At 44.8% G+C, this 20,330-nt stretch overlaps 1 protein-coding gene across 2 annotated transcripts in view; it reads right to left on the reverse strand.

The window, feature by feature from the left end:
• RAB4A (RAB4A, member RAS oncogene family) overlaps positions 1–18,299 on the reverse strand; it is a 29,122-nt gene extending 10,823 nt beyond the window's left edge. The window contains exons 1-3 of one of the 2 annotated variants that reach the window (XM_053298527.1): positions 18,054–18,299; positions 1,871–1,951; positions 1,417–1,531 (exon numbers count right to left, since the gene is read on the reverse strand). In XM_053298527.1, the coding sequence (XP_053154502.1) occupies positions 1,417–1,531; positions 1,871–1,951; positions 18,054–18,084 (227 nt within the window). In that variant the 5' untranslated portion in view covers positions 18,085–18,299. The remainder of the gene's footprint in view (positions 1–1,416; positions 1,532–1,870; positions 1,952–18,053) is intronic. The other variant, XM_053298517.1, reaches the window with a different exon arrangement.
• Positions 18,300–20,330: the final 2,031 nt, after the last annotated feature.

Here is a 20,330-nt window from a genome sequence, read left to right on the forward strand (position 1 = left end):
CACCTTCACCACATCGAAGGGACGATGGACGGGACCATGTACTGTCAGATCTTGGGTGAGCACCTCCTTCCCTCAGCCAGGGCATTGAGAATGGGTCGTGGATGGGTATTCCAGCATGACAATGACCCAAAACACACAGCCAAGGCAACAAAGGAGTGGCTCAAGAAGAAGCACATGAAGGTCCTGGAGTGGCCCAGCCAGTCTCCAGACCTTAATCCCATAGAAAATCTGTGGAGGGAGCTGAAGGTTTGGGTTGCCAAACATCAGCCTCCAAACCTTTCTGACTTGGAGAGGATCTGCAAAGAGGAGTGGGACAACATCCCTCCTGGGTTGTGTGCAAACCTGGTGGCCAACTACAAGAAACGTCTGACCTCTGTGATTGCCAACAAGGGTTTTGCCACCAAGTACTAAGACATCTTTTGTGAAGGGATCGAATACTTATTTCCCTCACTACAATGCAAATCCATCGCTGACTTTTGGGCACTGGGCTTTTGAGGGTTTGTTTGTTGTTATTCTGTCTCTCACAGCTACAATAAACCTACCATTCCAATTATAGCCTGGTCATTTCTGTGTCAGAGGGCAAACGGACAAAATCAGCAGGGGATCAAATACTTATTTCCCTCACTGTATTTTCAGGAAGCACAGATGGCTGCGAAGGGAAAGGGGGAATCAGCAAGAATTATACCTCCCCTGTTAGGCACACAAAACTGTTAAGTGAGCTTGGAGGGGAGATTTATTTCTCTACCCCAGCTGCAACGGAAGTGCAAAAGTAAGGAGAGCACTGCTAATTAATATAGAAGTTCTAAATAAAGTAGTTTCTTTAGGAAATCCATCAGGGAGATAGATTAAGGCCTACATGCCTTGTTGCTAGCTACATACAAAAAGAGGAGAGGGAGAAGAAGGAAGCTGTCTCTCCAGGTGAGAGAATGAAATCTATCAGTCTAACAAAGGGGGAGTAGAGAAGGCATAGTCAGAGCGGGGATTCCCTTGCTCACTATCCCTAGTGGTCAGTAGGGTTGCTGGTGCCACGGGTTGAAGCCATCAGGAGTTGCACCTCCAACTAAAAGGCTCTTGTGTGTACACATCATTCAGGCTATCAATCACTTCCTTTAAATACAAAGTGAGAATGTTTATTTCAGAAGGAATTTTTCAATTGAATAACAATGTTTTTCTGCTGCTGCTGATTGTATGGGTCTTTTCAGATGCTTTAATTGGTGCTATTTACTATTTTTTTGATATGTGATACTGTACTTTTTAACAATGCTAAAAGCAGAGTATAAATATTTGCATAGTGACAAGACAGCTAGAGACTATGGTACTAGTGAAAATAATTGCCATAATCTTAGGAATTTAACATTTATTTACAGTCAACCTCTCGCATACGATCAAACGACACTGAATCACAATAAAATATACCTGAATCGCTCTTGTCCAGCTGTATCCCATATCTGCAATTTTACATATTTGCCTCCTACATTTATTATCTTTGAACCAAATTCCACTCCTATAGTATGATTTGAATCATCTTTGACTAGAATAGAGAAAGCCTCAATTAGTGTTTTAGTACAACATATACAAAAGCAGAAGTTATTTAAACTATACCTTGATTTGATAACCAAGTTGTAATTCAACATTTACTCAGAGTCATCAAAATATTCTTTCGTGAATATGCTGGTCAAAATAAAATGCACTACCTATCAGATCAAATAAATCCACTATACACCACCTTGTACATTTACCCAGTTTTGTACTATGAATTATATACTGGTACCACATTGTACACTAGTTCTACAGTTCCCAAACATTTACAGATTTTTGTGGTCTAGGATTATAGATGTTAAGGGGGGGAAGTGCCAATTTTTATACTTACATTTCTTCTCAATAAATTGATGAAGCAAGCAGGATTTGCCACTTCCAGCATTTCCAATGACCAAAAACTTAAACAAGAAGTCTAAAAATAACAGAAACCAAGTTAGTATCTTCAACCATGATATTAGTGCTATTTCTCTCTCTCATAAAACCAAGTGACAAGGACACAGAGAACAGAAAAGTTGTCTGGCTATCATTCCCTAGCTCGCTCAGGAACAGAATGAAACAGAACCAAGGGTTATTTGTATTCCATGCATGTTATCTTCATTCCAACATAAAATCCAACTTTCTTTCTTTCTTTAATTAACATATTTCTATACTGCCCAAAACTTACGTCTCTGGGTGGTTTACAAAAAAATAAAAACAGAAAGTAAAACATTAGTTAAAACAAAAACAAAAAGTTTAACACACTACAACAATTTAAAATTCTTTAAACAATATTTTAAAACAGCATTAAAACCATTAAAACAATATTAGTTAAAAGCCTGGGTGAACAGATGCATCTTTAAAGACTTTTAAAAAGATGTCAGATGGGGAGGCTCTTATTTCACTAGGGAGCGCATTTCAAAGCCGGCAGCAGCAGAGAAGGCCTGTCCTTGAGTGGCCACCAGACGAGCCGGTGGCAAATGCAGATGAACCTCTCCAGATGATCTCAGTGGGCGGCGGGGTTCATGACGAAGAAGATGTTATCTTAAATACCCAGGGCTCAAGCTGTTTAGGGCTTTATAGGTTATAACCAATGCGTTGTATTCTGCCCAGAAACATATCGGCAGCCAGTGTAGCTCCTTCAATACAGGAGTTATATGGGCTCTCCGAGATGACCCAGAGACCAATCTGGCTGCCACATTCTGGACCAACTGTAGTTTCCGGACTACATACAAGGGCAGCCCCACATACAGCGCATTGCAGTAATCCAGTCTGGAGGTTACCAGCAGATGTACCACTGTTTTGAGGTCGTTAATCTCAAGAAATGGACGCAGCTGGCGTATCAGCTGAAGCTGATAGAAGGCACTTCTGGCCACCATCTCAACCTGGGCGACCAGGGAGAGACTCTGATCCAGAAGCACCCCTAGACTGTGTACCTGTTCCTTCTGGGGAAGTGTGACCCCATCCAGAACAGGCAGATCAAAATCGTCTCTCGAGTTCCGACTCTGCACAATGAGTACCCCCATCTTATCTGGATTCAGTCTCAGTTTGTTATGCCTCATCCAACCCATCACAAACTCCAGGCAGGCATTTAGGGAGGTTATGATGCCGACATGATGCTGCTGACATGGAGAAATAGATTTGGGTGTCATCAGCATACTGATAACACCCTGCACCAAATCCCCTGATGATCTCTCCCAGGGGTTTCATGTAGATGTTAAACAACACTGGAGACAATACGGAGCCCTGAGGGACACCATACAAAGGTTCAGATTTTGAAGAACAGCAGTCTCCAAGGGACATCATCTGGAACCTGACCGAGAGGTAGGAGTGGAACCACTGCAAAGCAGTGCCAACGCCCTCAGATGCTCCAGAAGGATACTAGGGTCAATAGTATCGAAAGCCACTGAGAGGTCCAAAAGGACCAACAGAGTCACACTTCCTCTGTCCATTCCCAATTGGGGATCATCTATCAGGCTGGCCAAGGCAGTCTCCACCTCATAGCTAGCCCGAAAGCCAGTTTGAAATGGGTCAAGATAATCAGTTTCCTCCAAGACTGTCTGGAGCTGGGAGGCCACCACCCTCTCAGTTACCTTGCCCAGCCACAGAAGGTTGGAGACAGGCCTGTAGTTGCTCAATTCTGAGGAATCCTAGGTAGGATTCTTCAGAAGCGGTCTAATAATTGCCTCCTTAAGAGAAGGAGGCATCCTACCTTATCTCAGCGATGCATTTATAATCTCTACCAGGCCTTCTACAACAACCCCCTTGCCAGATAATATAAGCCATGTCAGGCAAGTGTCAAGAGAACAGGTTCCAATCAGCTTGTCCACATCCTCAGGAGTCACAGATTGGAACTGATCCAACCTAATCACACAAGAGGAGGCACTGGAAACCTCCACATCAGACACTGAAGAAATGGTGGAGATGGAGTTTAAGTCGGCCCGAATACGAGAGATTTCCCCCACAAAGAATTCATTAAACACATCACAGTGGGTAATCGATGGTTCCAGATTCTCATTCAATGGAGGAGGGGCACATATTAGCCCTCTCACAACCCTGAACAACTCTGCCGGATGTGAACTTGCGGATGCAATACGGGCAGAAAAGAATTGCTTCTTTGCCACACATATCGCCTGAGCATAGGTCTTCAAATGAGCTCTATGTTGCAATCTGTCAGATTCAAGCCGAGTTTTTCTCCACTTGCACTCCAGTCGTCTATCTCGCCGCTTCAGCCCCCGTAGTTCTTCTGTATACCAAGGGGCCAATTTGGAAGTGGGTTGGAGAGGACGCTTAGGAGCAATCGCTCCAGTGAGTTTGCTGTTCCAATTCTCCACCAAGGAATCAACAGGATCACTGGCAGAGCCAACACTAAATCCCCCCAAGGCTTCTTGAAATCCTACTGGATCCAATAACCTTCTCGGGTGGACCATCCTAAGAGGTCCCTCACCCCGCGAAGGTGGGAAGTGATTGTGAGTCCAAACTTAACCAGATGGTGGTCCGTCCATGACAATGGGGAAATCACAGGATTCCCCACCTACGAACACCACCCTGATCAGAGTGAAAGACCAAATCAAGCGTGTGACCAGCAATGTGTGTCGGCCCAAGACCACTTGAGATAGGCCCATAGTTGTCATGGCTGCTATGAACTCCTGAGCCACCCCGGACAAATTGGTCCCAAAGTGAACATTGAAGTCCCCCAGCACCACAAGCATGGGGGACTCTAACACCAAGTCTAAGACCAAGTCCATCAGCTCAGTTAGGGACTGTTGACCAGCGGAGCGATCAGTACACCAATAGAAGGCCCAGTCTATCCCTGGTCCCCAGACTTAAGTACGCACATTCAATATGGTCCGACACTCTAACAGGGATCCTGGTAACAGAAAGGTTATTCTTATAGACCACAGCCACTCCACCTCCCCACCCACGGTCCCTCACCCGCTCCTCAACAGAGTACCCTAGAGGGAGAAGCTAGGACCACACTGGACACCCAGCCTCCCCCAGACAGGTCTCTGTAATACATACCAGGTTGGCATCTTCATCCAGAATCAAATCATAGATGGTTTCTGATTTGTTCTGGATCGACCTGGCATTACAGAGGAGCAAGGTGAGGTTCCAAGGGTGGTAGGCACCGCTCCCCAAGGTCAAAGAGCTGGCAGGACAGCCGGAAGGGGAAACAGCTATTAGATTTCCAAGTCCCCTTCCCCTGTAACAGCCTGCTGACCTGCCAACGTGACTTCCTCTGTTAACCACCACCGGAATTGCTGCCCCACAGTCAGTGGACACGCCCTGTCTCCCCATCTCCAGGTAAGCCCAGACACATTCTAAAACTATCTTACCCAGGATTAATTAAAACAGAAGCCCCACTATTAAATGCCCCCCCACCCCATACAAATACCTGGGCCAGGAGACCTGGCCCTCACTATCCTCCAAAGTGGCTCCCCCAAAGCGACGACCCCCTTTGGTGTCACCCCTTCGGTGGCAACCCCACCAGTAGCAGGCCCGCTGCCACTAGCAGCACCCTATATAGGCCTGAGCAGGCAGCTCTAGGCAGATGGAATCCAGGGAAATGCCAAGTCACCCTCCTCCCCGGGCCCCAATTGTTTTGAAGATAGATTTTACATTTCTCACTATCCTTATGGTATCTGATATAAAACTTGAATTAATTATAATATTAGGGCTTGACAAATCTCAGGTGCCAGGGAGCCATGAGACCTAGATTCAACCATGGCACTGAGCCTAGGATATTAAGAACAGCCCTGCTGGTTCAGGCCCAAAGCTTATCTAGTCCAGCATCCTATTCCACACAGTGGCCCACCAGATGCAAAGGAGCTCACAGGCAATAGGTGAAGGCATGCCCCATCTGCTGTTGGTCCCCTACAACTGGTATTTAGAGGCATCCAGCCTCTGAGCCTGGAGGTAGCCTGTAGCTATCAAGACTAGTAGCCACTGACAGAACCGATAGCTGTCCTCCATGAATTTGTCTAAGCCCTGCTTAAAGCCATCTAAGCTGGTGGCCATCACCACATTCCATGGAAGAGAATTCTATAGATTATATGATGTATGAAAAAGTACTTCCTTTCATCCACCCCAGATTTTCTGGCCCTCAATTACATGGGATGATGCTTGGCTCTAGTGTTGAGAGAGAGGGAGAAAAATCTCTATCCACTCTCTTCAGACAATGGTCATGTCTGCCCTTAGTTGTCTTTCCCCCTAAACTAAAAAGCCCCAGATGCTGAAGTCTCGCCTCATAAGGAAGGTGCTCTAGGCTCCTGATCATTTTGGTTGCCTTCTTCTGAACCTTTTCCAGTTCTACAATGGAGAACTGGGCAAAAGATCACCATATTAGAGTAAGTAAATAAGTAAAACTTTATTTCGGTCGTAGACCAGCAATACAACAATATAAAACAAATAAGAAAATAATAATAATATAAAATCAGACTACATTTATATGCATTTGGCATATTATATAACAATCTTTGGCCAGAATATGAACAATATCTGAATTAGGATTAGTGAGCAAATAGTTTAAATAAAAATCATCTCCACGACCCGGAAGATTAATCAAATCATATTAGAGCTGTAAGCATTTCAATGTCTCCAAACTTTACTACACAGCCAGCACATAGTAAATCTCTCTCTCTCTCTCCCCGCCACTCTCCTCTTCCAACTGTTCACTGTCTCACTGTAACAGACTGTTTACTCTAGTCTTGCTAATTCCCCACACAAGTCCAAAAGTAGTCTTGGGACATCGTGCCAGCATCTATCTATCTATCTAATTCTCTTAAACGTACCCGTTGCTAATCCCATGTGTGGCAGCTCTCGCGAGAGTTTGCAAGCAGCTGCTTGGATAGTGATGGAGACGAGGTGAGAAAATGGCAGTGGCAGGCTGGCCGGGGATGGAAAGTGCCAGCCAGGCCAGCTGGTGAGGGAAATCATCCGCCCACCGGTGGGCAGGAAAGGTAAGCACCAGCTGCTTGCCCAGCAAGAGAAAACGAACTGGGAGGGGGGCGAAAGGAGAACAGACTGGGGCTGAAGGGAGGGGGGAATGAAGATGCGGAGGAGAGACAGGGAGAACTAGGGTCGCAGATGCTCAGCACTGGATTAGCTAGTTCCAAAGCAATTCCATTAACACAAGTTTGTTTATCAATCTATCTAATTTGTACACTGCTCCAAACTTTCATCTCTGGGTCGTTAACAATAGCATAAAACAAGTTTAAAACTTATACAAAAAACTTAAAACAATTTAAAAATTTAAAAATAAACCAGAGATTAAAACCTAAAAAAAATTAGGAAGCTGAGAAAGCTTGGGAGAAAAGATGGGTTTTCAGGTGTTTTTTGAAAATTGCCAGGTTAGCTCTCTTGCACCTCAAACGTTCACACATCTGCCATCTTGGATCAGGGAGGATGTCATCATTACAAACTACACCACGGAGGTGTCCCTACAGCTGTAGGAAATGTGGTTCAAATCAGTAAGGCGTTTCACAAGCAAGCCCACTTGCACCTCAAAACATTTACGCATCCGCCATCTGGAATTAGGGTGGGTGACATCATCACAAACTATGCCGTTGAGGTGTCCCTACAACTGTACCCAATTTGGTTCATAATGGTCCAGGCATTGCGAAGTTGACACAGAATGCCGGGTGATTTCATAAGCGTACTGGAAAGTAGGCTAATAAGGGTGGCCAGGGAGACGAAGGACCCAGTGAGTTATGTGTGTTTGCTTATCACAACACCATTATGACACGTGAACATGCGTGCTACTGATGGGTCTTGGATCTTTTAACCAAAGACTAACCTATGCATCAAAACAGAGGAATATCACAAATAGGCTTCTGATTAAAAAGGGGTTTTTAGTGAGGCTATGATTAGGAAAGGATGGGGGGGTGGGAGGAGGCAATACAGGCAGTCCTGTATTTACAAGCAAAGCTCCATAACTTATTAATGAAGTACCCAACTTACAAATGCCAACCACATATACAAAACAGTTGTCCCTCTTGGAAATTTACAAAACTAACTTTTGGGACACAATCCATTTGTAAGCGGGGATTGCCTAAATGGAATGGAATCTTTATTTCAGTCATCGACCAGACCAAAAAAAAAAAAAAAAAAACCACAACAAAAGGAGACACACATAAAAGGCCAATGGTCTAAGGAATGATAGCCAAACTTCATAAATACAGGGATATGAATGGTCCCAGCTTTACTCTGAATTATGCCTGAAAATGTTTATTTCTGCTTTGACTACTCTCATCCTACCACTTCCTCCTGCACTAAAGCTGGCAGCTGGAAAGATGCTTTTGGAGATTGATAAGATTCAGGCTGTTTAACTCCAGGTGTGAACCAAGTGCTTCCTGTTCCTGTTCTAACAAAAATAACTACTTTAAAGACACCTGCCAAATGCTTTTTTTACTCTTTTATAGTTGAAACCAACATTCAAGATTTGCTCAGCACGGCAGCGGAGAAATGACTAGCAAGCCAGAGGTTGCCAGTTTGAATCCCTGCTGGTACTTTCCCAGACTATGGGAAACACCTATATTGGGGAGCAGTGATATAGGAAGATGTGGAGAGGCACGGGAGATGGCAAGGGTAAACCCCTCCTGTAGTCTACCAAAGACAACCACAGGGCTCTTTGGTCACCAGGAGTCAACAAAGGCACACTCAACGGGATACTTTACCTTTAAAGTTAAAAAACTGTTTTCCATATAACTGTTGAGTATGACCTCTGTTCAGAAGCACCACCGGAACTATTTTCTCATTCCATTTCCTTGGAAGCTCATTCTCTTACCATAGAGAAAAAAATACTCTTCCATTAAACCAACAATCTAGCATACCTGTTTTGCTGCCAGTTCTTCAAAGATGCATAATGGGAACTTCCCCACACACAAATACTCTCTGATGGCCACATACAACATCAACAACTTCACAGATCACCCAATGTGGCATAAACATGTCAATTTCCATTTATTCAGTAACCCCCAAGAGTGCTACTACAGTCAGTAAATGACTGGAAACAAATAAATATGTGCAAGGGGCAACTCCATAGCAAACACGAGCACCAGTGTGTGTAATGTTAAGAGTGCTTGATGAGAAAGTTCAACTTCCTGATCAGTCATAAACCTCATAGGTGACCTTAGACTAGTCACTTTCTCTTAGCTCCTTGGAGAAAGAGCAGAATATAAATGTAATATATAAAATAAATTAGCTTGTGGCTTCCTGTTTATAGATACTTCATTTAAATTCACTGGCTGACACCCTGACTAAATTTACTAGAGGAAGTCCTACTGAAATGTAATAGTCCTTTAAAGCAACTCTTGAGTAATTTCATCATGATGTCAGCCAATTATCAATTGCAATTATCAAGCCACCTCTTCAACCTCTTCTAAACTTTGCCAACACACTCAAGAGTTTTAGAAAATGCAGATGTCTTCCCTGCACGACGAAAGAAAAATCACCATAGTGTTACAAAATACCATAGACTTATGTTAGCCTAAAAGCAGCTTCCATTCAAAATCTCCTAGGGAAACATGCTGTGTGTTTTACTTCCTGAACAGTGAAATTAAAGTAATTTATATGCTAGTTATTTCTTCAGTTTGCTCTCAGCTTCTCCTCCCAGAAGGAAAAAACGAGGGGAAAAAAAAAACCCCAAAGCTTTGAAAAGGCACTTCACTGTAGGGCTTATTTTCTCTTTCTTCACCACTGACAAAGAAGCTTTGAGCTCTGTTTGGTCCCTCACCCTTGTGAAGTTTGTTACTGCTAGTGATGACTGGGGGGGGGGGGGGGGGCACACAGCCAATAGAAGAGTCACAGTCACTGTTATAGCCAATCTTGAAACATTAAGGGATTTTGTCTGTCTGAAAGCAAGAGCCTTGTAACACAGATATACAGTGAGACACTTAACTACCAATACGCTAATACTACATGCATCCAGGATTACAATAATTGCATTAAAATTGCTCAGTTCAGGATTTTCATCCACTCTCCAGTTTTTTTAATAAGTTAGAACAATAAAATAGAATCATTACAGTTCTAAACTGTATTTGGAATGTATAAAATGTTGCTAATTAGTAATTCACAAAAATACTTCACACTGAGGACAATCTAATAATTGCCTTAATGTCAGAATTAAGCTTTGCAATGAATTTAAATTTTAAAGCCCCTTGAGTTAATTACACACATCCCATTAAGGTGCAAACAAGAGTGGCATCTGAAAACAGAATGTGCTACAGGTTGAGTATCCCTTATTCGGACATCCAAAATCTGGAATGCTCCAAAATCCGGACACCACGCCATAACAAAAACAAAAAAAAACACGCCTCAGCTCACTTGCTCGCAGATTCCAAATTTTGCTGTTTTTAAACATGCAGTCAAAACTTACTTATTTCAGAAGGCTGTTCGCGACAGGGGTTCTGTCCATAATTCTCTCTAGTTGTGGCTCTGTTTTTATTGTGAAGCGTTTTAATGTTTTTGATGTTCTCGCTTTGGCACTAGAGGGAAAGGGAAAGCCCCCCTCCTCCACTCCCTGCCCATTGGTGCTCTGCTGGTGCCTGCCCTGTTTGGTAAAGGGTTAGGGTTTATAACGGAGGGTTTATAACCTCTGCAGGGTGCCTGCCCTGTTTGGTAAAGGTACAGTACAGGGTAATGTCGAAAATGTCAAAAAGGCCTCTAGTTATTGTAAATTCAATGCTTATTTGTTTTTATACTTTAAATAAAACCTAAAAAAAAAATACAGTAAACTTTCGTGTTTAGACTTGAATTCTATGCCCAAGATATCTCATTATGCAAATATTCCAAAATCCGGAAAAATCCAAAATCCGGAACACTTCTGGTCCCAAGCAGTCCGGATAAGGGATACTCAACCTGTACTACAGTGGTTCCCAACCCATGGTCCATGGACCACTGGTGGACTGTGAGGGTACTGCAGATGGTCCACAGGGGAAAAATAAAGATAATCCTATATAATAAAAGGCTAAGTGAGTGGCCGTGGCTTTGGAACGTTGGGGATCTGCGTCCCTGCCTCCCTGGGCTGTTCTGGGCCTGCACGAAGCGCAGGCCCAGAAGAGCCCAAGGGACACAGGACCTCAGACACCAGTGTCCCACAGCCACGGGCGGCCATTAGCCGGTGTGTGGCGGCGGGGGAAAGTGGCCGAGGCGGCGGCTCCGCCGCCGCCTCAGCCATGAGCTGCGGCACGGCGAGAGGAGGCCGAGGCAACCAGAAGCGGCCACCCTGAAAAAGGCGAGGGCAATGGCGGCGGGGGAAGACCGAGACGGGGGACAGGGAAGCTGGGCGAGGTGGCAGCGAAGCCGCCAACGAGGCCCCCGCCCGCTCACAGCCGTCGCCGCCGCCTGCTCACCCGCCCTCCCAGCTGCCCAAAATCACCTTCCCCGCTCCCCCCCCAAAAAGATTAAGGGCCAAAATGGCCCATGAGAAGGTCGCTGCCCCCGCCTATCGCCCTCCCAGCTGTTGAAGACCACCTTACCCGCTCCAGCCCGAGGGAAAAGAGAGGAGCTCACGAGCAGAGCTCCTCTCTGTGCTAAGTCACTGCTCAAACTGCCGCTATGGACGCAAAGGACGCCTATTGCGTCCATTGCGACAGTATAGGCAGCAGCTTAACACAGAGAATAGCTCTGTTTCCGAGTTACTCTCTTCTCCTTCGGGCTGGAGCGGGTAAGGTGGGCTCTGGCAGCTGGGTGCGCGGGAGGGCGATAGGCGGGGGCGGCCACCTTCTCATGGGCCATTTTGGCCGTTATTCATCCACCCCCCCCCCAAAAAAAAAGTAAAAGCAAAATAAGGAAGAACAAAAACAGAGAACAACAACAAAACAAAAAACAAAAAGAGAGAGGGGACAAGAGGGGGGGAAGAGACAGAAAGAGAGAGAGAGAGACAGAAAAGACGGGATAGAAAGCTAGCGCCCGTTATCATAACGGGCTTAAAAATACTAGTATAATAATAATAATGTAACCTTGTGTGTCTCTTATGTAACCCTTCTGTGCCACATGCCATCCTGCTCTGGATGGTCCCCCAACTCGCAGGAGCAATTTTTTTTTGGGGGGGGGCGCGGGGAGAACTGGGCAAAAGTACTTTCATTTTCAGTCTTTCCATTAGGTAAATGTTATCCTTTCCCCACTTGTAGGCCTACTGCAGGTAAATGTACTGTGATGAGTGCAATATGCTTGTGAGTGAGCATAATGAATTATAAACAGCTGCATTTTTAATACCCTTTGATATAGAAGTTTGACTCCTATCAGCCATAGGCTATGTTAAAAATGTTTTAAACAGCTTGCTTATGTGGTGGTCTGCAAATGTTTTCAATGATGACCTAGTGGTCCATATACAAGAAAAGGTAGGGAACCACTATGCTACTATATTCACTGATATATTTCTTAATTTATCTTAAATGCTTTCTCAAACATGCAGTGTTTGTTTTTTCGTCAAGATAATATAAAGAGGAACATACACAATCACCATGAACAAAAGACAGAAGAGAAAAAAGCAATTTAGTAATTGCACAAGGAAAGTTAGAGAAAAATTCTAAAAAACACAAAACATTCTGGACAGTTGAGGATAAGATTCACAAGTTGCAAGATGAAACAGTAAAGGATCCAGCAGTCAAGAAATACGCCACAGACTAGCACTTGGTAGGGTTGCAATGAAGGCCTTGGAAAGGATATTTAGATGCCGTGACGTGTCTACACCTACAAAGATTAGAATAGTTTGGACTATGGTTTTTCCCTGTGACACTCTATGGATGCGAAAGCTGGACTTTGAAGAAGCAAGATAGAAAAAGCATTGATGCTTTTGAACTTTGGTGCTGGAGAAGACTTGTGAGGATACCATGGTCAGCCAGGAATACAAACAAATGGATCATAGAACAAATCAATCCAGAATTTTCACTTGAGGTACAAAGGACTACCTGTAGGCTCAAACTATCATATTTTGGACACATTATGCAAAAACCCAGCTCCCTTGAGAAGTCCATAATGCTGGGGAAAGTTGAAGGAAAGAGAAGAGGACAACCAGCAGCTAGGTGGATGGACTTGATTAGAAGAGCCATGAATGAACCACTGAAAGACCTTAAAGGCCAAGTTGAAGACAAATCATCCTGGAGAGAATCTATCTATGTGGTCATTAAGAGTTACCGACTTGACGGCACCTAATCAGTCAATCAAGATGAAACCCAGGAATATGCAGCAGAGAAAACAAGAGATAGATAAGTGTTTGATATATTCCAAATGAAGGAGGAAGATAATGGACCAAACACTTCCAACAGTCTTTTGTCTTAAGCTCTGCCAGCCCTTTTATGATGCCCTAGCTTTCCTCCTGAAACTAGGTTTTCAAATCATTTAGTGTACAGTGAATGTTATGAGAACCTGCCAATTAATTATGATTCAGTATATTACAAAAAAGTGATTTGACCCAACTATATTAAGCCAAAACAAATAAGAACATGAGCCCTATTCAGACATCATTGTTCATGTGTTGAAGTGTCTGTACACATGCACATGTTTCTGTGTGAATGACTGTATGTGTTCATTTAAAAAGTGAACCTGGGAACAGACCCTCTCAAATACAGGTACATATAGGAAGTATACTGCTGTACAATACCTGTGCACAACTGTATTTGCATATACTGTACACAGATTGTACATACACTGAACAAAATTCATTTGTCATATTTTTATACCATCTGATATGTATATCTCTAAGCAGTGTACAAAATTTAATATTTAAAAATCAGCACAGCTTAAAATACACAAAACAATTAAAACAGTAGCATAAAACAATTAAGGAGATGCTCTTATTTCAGCAGGGAGCATATTCCAAAGCCTTGAGGCAGCCATAGAGAAAGCCCGGTCCTGGGTTGCCACCAAATGAGCCGGTAGCAACTGTAATCAGACCTCTCCAGAAGATCATAACCAGCAGGGTTCATGACAAAGGAGGTGCTCTCGTAAATAGTCTAGACCCAAGCTGTTAAGGGCTTTATAGGTAATAACCAGCACTTTGTATTTCACCCGGAAACATATGAGCAGCCAATGCAGTTCCCTTAAAACTGGTGTCATGTGGTCCCTTCGAGTTGTCCCAGAGACCAATCTGGCTGTCACATTCTATACCATTGTAGTTTCCGGACTATGTACAAAGGCAGCCCCACGTAGAGTGCATTACAGTAGTCAAGCCTGGAGGTTACCAGCATATATACCACTGTTTTAAGGTCATTTGCCTCCAGAAATGGACGTAGCTGTTGTATCAACCGAAGCTGATACAAAGCGCTCCTGGCCACTGCCTCAACCTGAGAAACCAGGGAGAGCTTTGGGTCCAGGATCACTTCCAAGCTATGTACCTGATCTTTCAAGGGGAGTGTAACTCTATCCAGAACAGGCAGATCTAAACCATCTCTGGGGCCCAACCCCCCACAGTCAGTAATTCCGCCTTATTTGGATTCAACTTCAATTTGTTATGACTAATCCAGTCCATTACTGTCTCTAAGCAGGCATTTAGAGAAGATATGCCATTTCCTGATGAGGTTGACATGGATAAATAAATCTGGGTGTCATCAGCATATTGATAACACCCAGCAGCAAACCTCCTGATAATCTCTCCCAGTGGTTTCATGTAGATGTTAAAGAGCATTGGAGACAGTATGGAGCAGAGCCTTGTGGAACTCCACACTTTAGTTCTTGCTTTGCAGAACAGCAGTCTCCAAGCGACACGATCTGGAATCTACCAGAGAGGTAGGAACGGAACCACTGTATAACAGTGCCACCCAATCCCACCTTCCTCAGGTGGTCCAGAAGGATACCATGTTCGATGGTATCAAAAGCCACAGAAAGATCCAAAAAGATCAGCAGAGTCACACTCTTTCTGTCAATAACCAGTTGGAGATCATCCATCAGGACAACGAAGGCAGTCTCAACCCCATAGCCCACACGGAAACCAGTTTAAAATGGGTCTAGATAATCTGCATCATCCAAAACTGCCTGGAGCTGAGAGGCCACCACCCGTTCAATCACACTGCCCAACCATGGAAAATTGGAAACAGGTCTGTAATTGGCTAACTCTGAGGGATCCAATGTGGGTTTCTTCAAAAGTGGTCTGATAATAGCCTCCTTAAGACAAGGAGGCATTGTGCCCTCCCTCAGAGAAGCATTTATAATATTTACCAGACCTTCTCTGATAAAATAATTACCAGATGAGATAAGCCAAATTGGTCAAGAGCCAAGAGAACAGGTCTGAAGCAGTTTGTCCACTTCCTCAGGAATCACAAACTGAAAATGATCTATCCTAATCCCATAAGAGGAGTTGATGGACACCTCCACAGTAGACTCTGCAGTAGCTGTGGAATCCAGCTCGGCTTGAATCAGAGAGATTTTATCCACATTCCAAGTTTAAATTCAAGGGGGAGGGGTACATACTACCCCCCTCAAAACTCTAGACATCTCAGCTGGACATGAATTTGCAGAAGCAATGCAGGCAGAAGAGAACTGTTTCTTTGCTGCCCACACTGCCAGAGCATAGATCTTCAAATGTGCTCTGTGTTGTGCCTGATCAGACTTGCGCCAAGTCTTCCTCCACTTGCGTTCCAGTCGTCTACCTTGCTGCTTCAGTTCCTGTAGTTCATCTGAATACCATGGGGCTGTCTTTAAAGCAGGCCAGAGAGGACGCTTAGGAGCGGTTGCATCTACCATTCTCAAAATGCATGAATAGGGTTATGACTGAGTCCTAGCAGCTGCAAGAAAACAAGAAGTCCTCCTATGAAGTACTTACCAGGAATTTTAGTTAATGTATGTAGCAGAAGAGTACAGTAAGCACTCTTACTGAAGTCATAGATATTCTTTGTATAACTAGGATCCTACTTCTGGGAGGATTAAAATATGCAAGTCTGAAGAGTAAAGACAGAGCTTTACTGTTGCCTGCACTCATTATGGTGAGTGAAAACATCCTACAACATGTGGTAGTTAGCTCAGAATTGACCATGGTATCCTTACAGATAAAACCTGAACTACATCTTTACAGCACTCTCTTTCAATTACTCAATTACTCTTATGTTTATTATACACATTTGTAGAATTATTTCTTGTAAACGTTTCAGAAGCAACCCCATTATCTATGGCACTTGAAATTCAAGCAACACCTAGCATTATCATTAACTAACCATGGAGAGGACAGCTGGTCTTGTGGTAGCAAGCATGACTTGTCCCCATAGCTAAGCAGGGTCTGCCCTGGTTGCATCTGAATGGGAGACTAGAAGTGCGAGCACTGGAAGATATTCCCCTCAGGGGATGAAGCCGCTCTAGGAAGAGCAGAAGGTTTCAAGTTCCCTCCCTGGCTTCTCCAAGATAGGGCCGAGAGAGATTCCAGCCTGCAACCTTGGAGAAGCCGCTGCCAGTCTGTGAAGACAATACTGAGCTAGATGGACCAATGGTCTGACTCAGTATATGGCAATTTCCTATGTAACCTTGAATAAGATTATCACCAGCCAGCACTTAAAAAAGCACACACTTCATACAACTATTATTATTATTATTATTCGATTTCTATACCGCCCTTCCAAAAATGGCTCAGGGCAGTTTACACAGAGAAATAACAAACAAATAAATAAGATGGAACCCTGTCCCCAAAGGGCTCACATTCTAAAAAGAAACATAAGATAGACACCAGCAACAGTCACTGGAAGTACTGTGGATAGGGCCAGTTACTCTCCCCCTTTATTATTATTAATGAATAGTATTATTAATTTTCAAATCTTATAAAATGAGACTATTGCAACAAATGCCAGCTGGTTATGTTATGAGATATGGAAATTATTTGCTCCTTTATAAACATGCATAATTCTTCATTTGGCCCTAGATGACTTTGAGTAGATGCTCTCAATTTTTCTAGAATGTTTACCTTATACCAAAGAGTCACTTTGCATTTACAACAGATGAAGTCATTTCCTACCTCACATAATAAATACAAAGCTGATAGTATGTGGTGATGTGTGAGCTGATCATGCCCAGCACCAAGAAAAGTTGAGAACTGTGATGAAATGGCAACATAGAAAAGATAATTTGACAGGGGGTGGGAGCCTGAGGTGCAGAGCAGGGGCGTAAAAAGGTTGGAGTGGGCCCAGAGACATAATTTTAAAATGGGCCCCTCGGTGATACACACACACACTTCACAATATATAGTCATGTGACTTGCCTCTGGGGGGGCCCTCGAGGCGTGGGGGCCCCCAGGCAGCCGCCTCCCCTTGCCTAATAGTAGTTACACCCCTGGTGCAGAACAAGTCTAGTCCCCACACCCACAAAAAAGCAAACACCGCTTTAGTGCATTGGTCAAGATTTGCCATAAAGGATCAGGCCTCCAAACACTAAGATCTGAGAACATAATACGTGTTTCGTTTGAAAGCACTACTTGATGCTTCCAAATATATCCCATTTTATTACAGCTACCCATAAAGAGGAAATTTCTTCCAGAAGTGTGACTTCCCCCAATGCAAAGGTCATTATCTATCTTAGCTGCAGCCCTACATCTACCAACCAGAGAAAAGACTCTACACGGCTGTTGGGAAGATCTTCAAGATAATATACCTGGAGTGTTTTAAAGGGCATTAATTAAGTCAGGAAGCATATTACAAGGCTTATCATCTACGCCCTTCCCCGCCCCGCACCCCTTTCTTTTTAAAGAGCCCAGTGACACAGCTAAAATCCAGGAAGGGCCAGTATAACAACATCACCTTATCGGCTTCTTCATTCCTATTTGATTTGTTACAACACCCCAAACACCCCTCAGAAGCGAGGCTGCGGGAGAGTCAGGGCAGAGAGGCAGCCCTCTTCTCTATGAGACGTGGGCAACTCATTAGCCACATGGGCGAGGGGGCGAGAGGGAACATCACCCACTCTGCCAGGGCACAGGTGGTGGCTGAATTTCTCCGGCAAATCACGGAGGCATGGGGGGATCCCAGCCGCCCCTCCCTCTCTGTAGACACCCCGCTCCAGCCCCCTCACTCCTTCCCCTAGAGCCCAATGCCGAGACCCACCCCGGGCCAGCCCCTCCCTACCGTAGGTCTCGGACATGGCTGTCTGCGACATTTTGGGAGCGACGCGGCGACGGCGGCTGCTCCTCTCCACCGCCGCCGCTTGGAGAGGGGGGGCCTCTAGGCGTGTCAATCGGACCCAACCCACAGAACGACAGAGCACCTCCCGAACCGAAAGATGGTGAGAAGGGAAAAAGAGCGAGGCGGAAAGCCCCTCGGCCAGCGGCGCTACAGCATACCTCTCTGCGCCTGCGCACGTAGCCCCGCCCTCTTCGCCCCACCCTTCGGGGAAAGGCCCACAGGCCTGCGCAAGCGCGGCTTTCTCACCAAAACAAAGCGCACGTGCGCGGCGGCCGCTTTCGGATTCGAGAGTTCCGGCCGATAGGAGAGAGGCCTTGAGGTTTTTGCCCTTGCCTTAGTGGGGTCTCAAACAAAAGATTAGGCTCCCTATTTGCGCAGTTGTGGGCGCTATATGGAATAGAGAGAGAGGAAGAGGGGGAAGGGAGGCCAAAATCTTAGCCTTTGGGAAAGTAACCACTCCACAACTTGATTGCCTGACATGCTGAATGGTTAGTAGAGTTTAGTAATGTGTTTTTGGGAGAGTGTACACTGCACCTGATGGTGGAGAAAATGTCTGCATCCATTCCATTTTTTAACAACAGAACCCCCCAGAGGGTTGTTCTTTATTTTTACTTTTAAAGCTGTGGCTGTGTGGCAGCAGCGGAGTGGGGACAGCGGCGAGAGCTCCTCCCACCTCCCAAACTATGTGAAGTTGGGGGCTCGCTTGGGGTTGGTGTGCTGGAGACAGGCACTCTGCAGGCCAGGCGGAGAGAAAGCGGTGGAAATGCTCCTTACCCGGAGCATTTAACATTGTGCCTGCCTCCATTGACCATCATTTTAAACTCCGCAGGCGTGCTGGGCCGGACAGCCAGGCTCAGCCGCCGCTCCTGCTGCACCCACTGCTGCCACCACAGGGAGTGTGCTCGGCTCACCCACCCACCCTGGCTGCACACATGGCTAGAAATATTTTTAAGATTGGCGGTTCGGCCTTGTGGCAGCTGTGGCAACAGTGTGCATGCACACTGCCCGGGGGGGGGGGCAGTGGCAGAGGCGGCCTCGTAGCAGCAGGGAACCTTGTGGCGGGGCCTGAAAATTTTCCTTCACCAGGGTCCAAACCTGCTGTATGCGGCCCTGTCTAGGGCTAGGAAGTGGTAGTAGAGGACCATCTCAGGGAGGCTCTTGCTTGGTGAAGACCTTCTCCAGTTACGGTGGGAGGCAAGCAAGGGACAATTTTCTGGCACCCCAAAATTCAACTGCTTGAGATGATCACCTCACCTCACTTCACCTCATGAAAAGACCACCCCTGATAATAGTGTTACACACTCCTAACTTCCCCATATAGCAAGAGGTTTCAGGAACAGGTACCCAGGTTTTGGTTTCCTTTGGAGGAGAAACCACTGTAGGTTTATGTTGTCTTTGTAATATTTGATTTATTTGATGTTATCAAGTGGAGGTGAGCAGCATGCACACTCATATCCAGGCAGCAAGTTCTCTTATCAGCTCCTCAGTCCTGCACAAAGATACCTTCAGTCAAAACATCTCTGACTGCCTCTTCCAGAAGTTACAAAATGGCTGTTTCTTATACTAGTCTCTCCCTTTAGGAAGGATTTGTCACTATATTGAGACAAGCAAGAAGTGATAGTAGACTGCTAAGTTTCTATATGATTTTGGTATAAGAGGAAGCTTTTGCCAGAATTTGGATTGTTTACAAGGAGTGGTGGATATTCTAATACGCCACTGAAGAAGACCCGGGTGGAGCAGAAATGTATATGGCTATTAAGAATCATCTCCTTGGAAATGTTTCTACCATTTAAGACCATTTATGGGACTTTCCTCCCTGTTCACGAAGACTACACTACACTACACAGACTTCTTGCATGCATGTGAAATCTATGAGTAACTACTCTGGATTTTAGGACTTTAAAATTTGGAACTTGTTTGGTTTCATTTTGTACTACAGTTTTATATGCTAGTTATTTGTATTTGAAATACTTGAAATTTGGTATAGGAATGGAAATTGGACATAGGAAGGGATAAGAGAGGGAAATTAGTCTAGGAATTGCCCCGAGTCACCTGTATTAACAGAGGTGCACCTGGGTAATTTTGGAGCCCAGACCTAAAGGCCTCTTGTCCCCCCCTGTCTCCTGCTGCCACAAGATAAGCTGCAATGCACTATTTTTTTTTTAACACCAGAACATGCTCAGGGAAAGCTGGAAACTTTGGGAGGGGTATTTTTAGAAG

The sequence above is a fragment of the Hemicordylus capensis genome, chromosome 1 (assembly GCF_027244095.1).
Source record: "Hemicordylus capensis ecotype Gifberg chromosome 1, rHemCap1.1.pri, whole genome shotgun sequence".
Lineage (NCBI taxonomy): Eukaryota > Metazoa > Chordata > Lepidosauria > Squamata > Cordylidae > Hemicordylus > Hemicordylus capensis.